The 2,370-nt window shown below is 60.4% G+C and overlaps 1 protein-coding gene across 1 annotated transcript; it reads left to right on the top strand.

The window, feature by feature from the left end:
• Positions 1-46: 46 nt before the first annotated feature.
• On the top strand, positions 47-2,348 carry PLD3 (phospholipase D family member 3; the record flags this gene model as incomplete). Its single annotated transcript, XM_026867408.1, has 9 exons — positions 47-115; positions 241-395; positions 615-798; positions 939-1,059; positions 1,138-1,265; positions 1,438-1,638; positions 1,727-1,866; positions 1,935-2,100; positions 2,183-2,348. Coding segments are annotated over 9 exons (1,293 nt in total), but the record flags the coding sequence as incomplete, so codon positions are not given.
• Between the last annotated feature and the right edge of the window lie 22 nt (positions 2,349-2,370).

Genomic DNA, 2,370 nt, shown 5'->3' with positions numbered 1-2,370 from the left:
GTGTATAAGAGACAGCCCTGGTTCAGGGTCCCCCCCCCACCCCAGTTCTTTGCCCTTATCACAGCTGGACCCACTGGGGGACCAGGGGGCACATCCCACCTGCTTCCCACCGAAGGTAACTCCCCTGCTCTGCGGGGGCTGGCTTCGGTGCCAGCTGGACCCGGTGCCATCCCCTGCTGGGTGCCACCAGTCTCGGGGGAGCCTTTAAACCCCGTCAGTGAATTTATTCCTTCACTTCAGGGCACTGACGGCCCCTCTCCATCCCAGTGCTCCCGCAGCACGTTGCTTTCCACTGTCCTCCTCAGCCTCTTGGTCCTCAGCTTCCTCGTCTTCTTCAATCTCTGGCGGAGCTCGGCCCTCCACGGCGATGCCAGATCTTGGGGTGACACGTGCCGGTAAGACGAGCTCGTGGGGGGTGACGCTCCCCCAAGACCCTCGGCATCCTGGCGCTACCACCTCCCTGTGCTGCATCCCCAGGGACCCCGAGCATCCCCCATCCCCATCCCGCATTCACAGGGCCCCCCCTCAGCATCCCTCATCCCTGTCCTGTACCCCCGTGACCCTCAGCATCCTGGCACTACCATCTCCCTGGTGCTGCTGAATTTCTTCCCTAGAATCGTCCTGGTGGAGAGCATCCCAGAGGGAGTGACCTTCGGCAATGGTTCTGTGCCAAATCCATCCACGTTCTCCACGTGGATGAACCTCTTGGGGACTGTCACCCACAGCCTGGACATTGCCTCCTTCTACTGGACCATGACTAACGAGGACACACGGACACACGAACCCTCCGCTGCCCAGGTCTGCGCCACTGGCATCCAGCACATGTGGCACAGCACTGATTGTGGTGCTTGAATGCAGTGCTCGCTGCTGTTTGCTTGCCTTCCCGTCATTTTTAATCGTTTCTGCTGGTTTTGCCTTCAAACGACATGCCGATTCAGGGTGAACAGATCTTGAGGGAACTCCTCCAATTGCCCCAGCGCGGCATCACCGTCCGAATCACTGTCAGCCGCCCATCAGCAAAATCACCCCTGAATGATCTCCGAGCGCTGGAGCAGAGCGGTGAGTGATGGAAAGAGCTCAAGATGGGGGTTTGGGGGGGGCTTTGGAGTGGGAGATGCCCAACTCGTGGTCGTGCAGGTGCTGTGGTGCGCATCGTCGATATGCCACGGCTCACCGGCGGCGTGCTGCACACCAAGTTTTGGCTCGTTGATGGCACCCACCTCTACCTTGGGAGTGCCAACATGGACTGGAGGTCTCTGACCCAGGTGAGCAGCACTGGATGGTGCTGAACCTGCGCCAAACTGCGCCAGGGCTATCCCAAACCACCCCCGTCCCCATCTGAGGATGCTCGAGGCCGTGAGACAGGACTCATGGCATTGGAGAGGGATGACAGAACCACCTGGTGATGTGACGGTGCCGCTGTGCTGCTCACCGCAGGTGAAGGAGCTCGGTGTTGCTGTCTACAACTGCAGCTGCTTGGCCGAAGATTTAGGCAAAATTTTTGAGGCGTATTGGGCTCTTGGTACTCCTGGTGCTTCCATCCCGGTACCGTGGCCGGCAAGTTATTCTACCCCCTTCAATATGGAAACGCCACTGGAGTTGAAGCTCAACGACACCGATGCCGCTGTCTACTTCTCAGTATGTCCCCGACCCTCTGCGGTTGGTTTTCCCAGTGCCGGTGGAATGGTTGTCCTGGTGCTTGACCTGTCTCTGATGATTTTGGCAGAGCTCCCCACCAGCGCTCTGTGCCGCCGGTCGGACCCAGGACCTCAGTGCCCTCCTCAGCGTCATCGATGCTGCTGAGGCCTTCGTGGACGTTGCAGTTATGAGCTACCTACCCACCACTGAATTCTCCCACCCCCAAAGGTGCGTGTGGTCTTAGGCCAGCTCTGACTTGCCGGCCCCAGTGACTCTGAACCACTTTCCCTCCCCAGGTTTTGGCCGGCGATCGATAACCGGCTGCGGAAAGCCGTCTTTGAGCGCCGGGTCAAGGTGCGGTTGCTGGTGGGTTGCTGGCAGCACAGCCGAGACACCATGTTCCCGTTCCTCAAATCCCTTGCCGCCATTGCCGATAACCAGACCCACTACAGTGTGGCCGTGGTGAGTATCGCGGCCTGAGCGCGGCGTGCCGGCGGGTGCCAGTTTGGTGGGTGCTGGGTGACGGTCTCCTGGCTCTCCGCAGCGGCTGTTCGTGGTGCCGGCAAGCGCGGCGCAAGCCCAGATCCCCTACGCCCGGGTGAACCACAACAAGTACATGGTGACAGAGAAGGCGGCGTATATCGGTGAGCGCGGACCCACCGCCTGCGAATAGGCGCCGGCTGCTCTTGGGGGCGGGTTTGGGGGGGGTGTGTGTGTGTGTGTGTGTTCCCT

This window comes from Athene cunicularia, unplaced genomic scaffold (assembly GCF_003259725.1).
Source record: "Athene cunicularia isolate RWA unplaced genomic scaffold, athCun1 SCF_35, whole genome shotgun sequence".
In the NCBI taxonomy this organism is placed as follows: Eukaryota; Metazoa; Chordata; class Aves; order Strigiformes; family Strigidae; genus Athene; species Athene cunicularia.
This window is presented reverse-complemented; position numbering and strand designations above follow the sequence as displayed.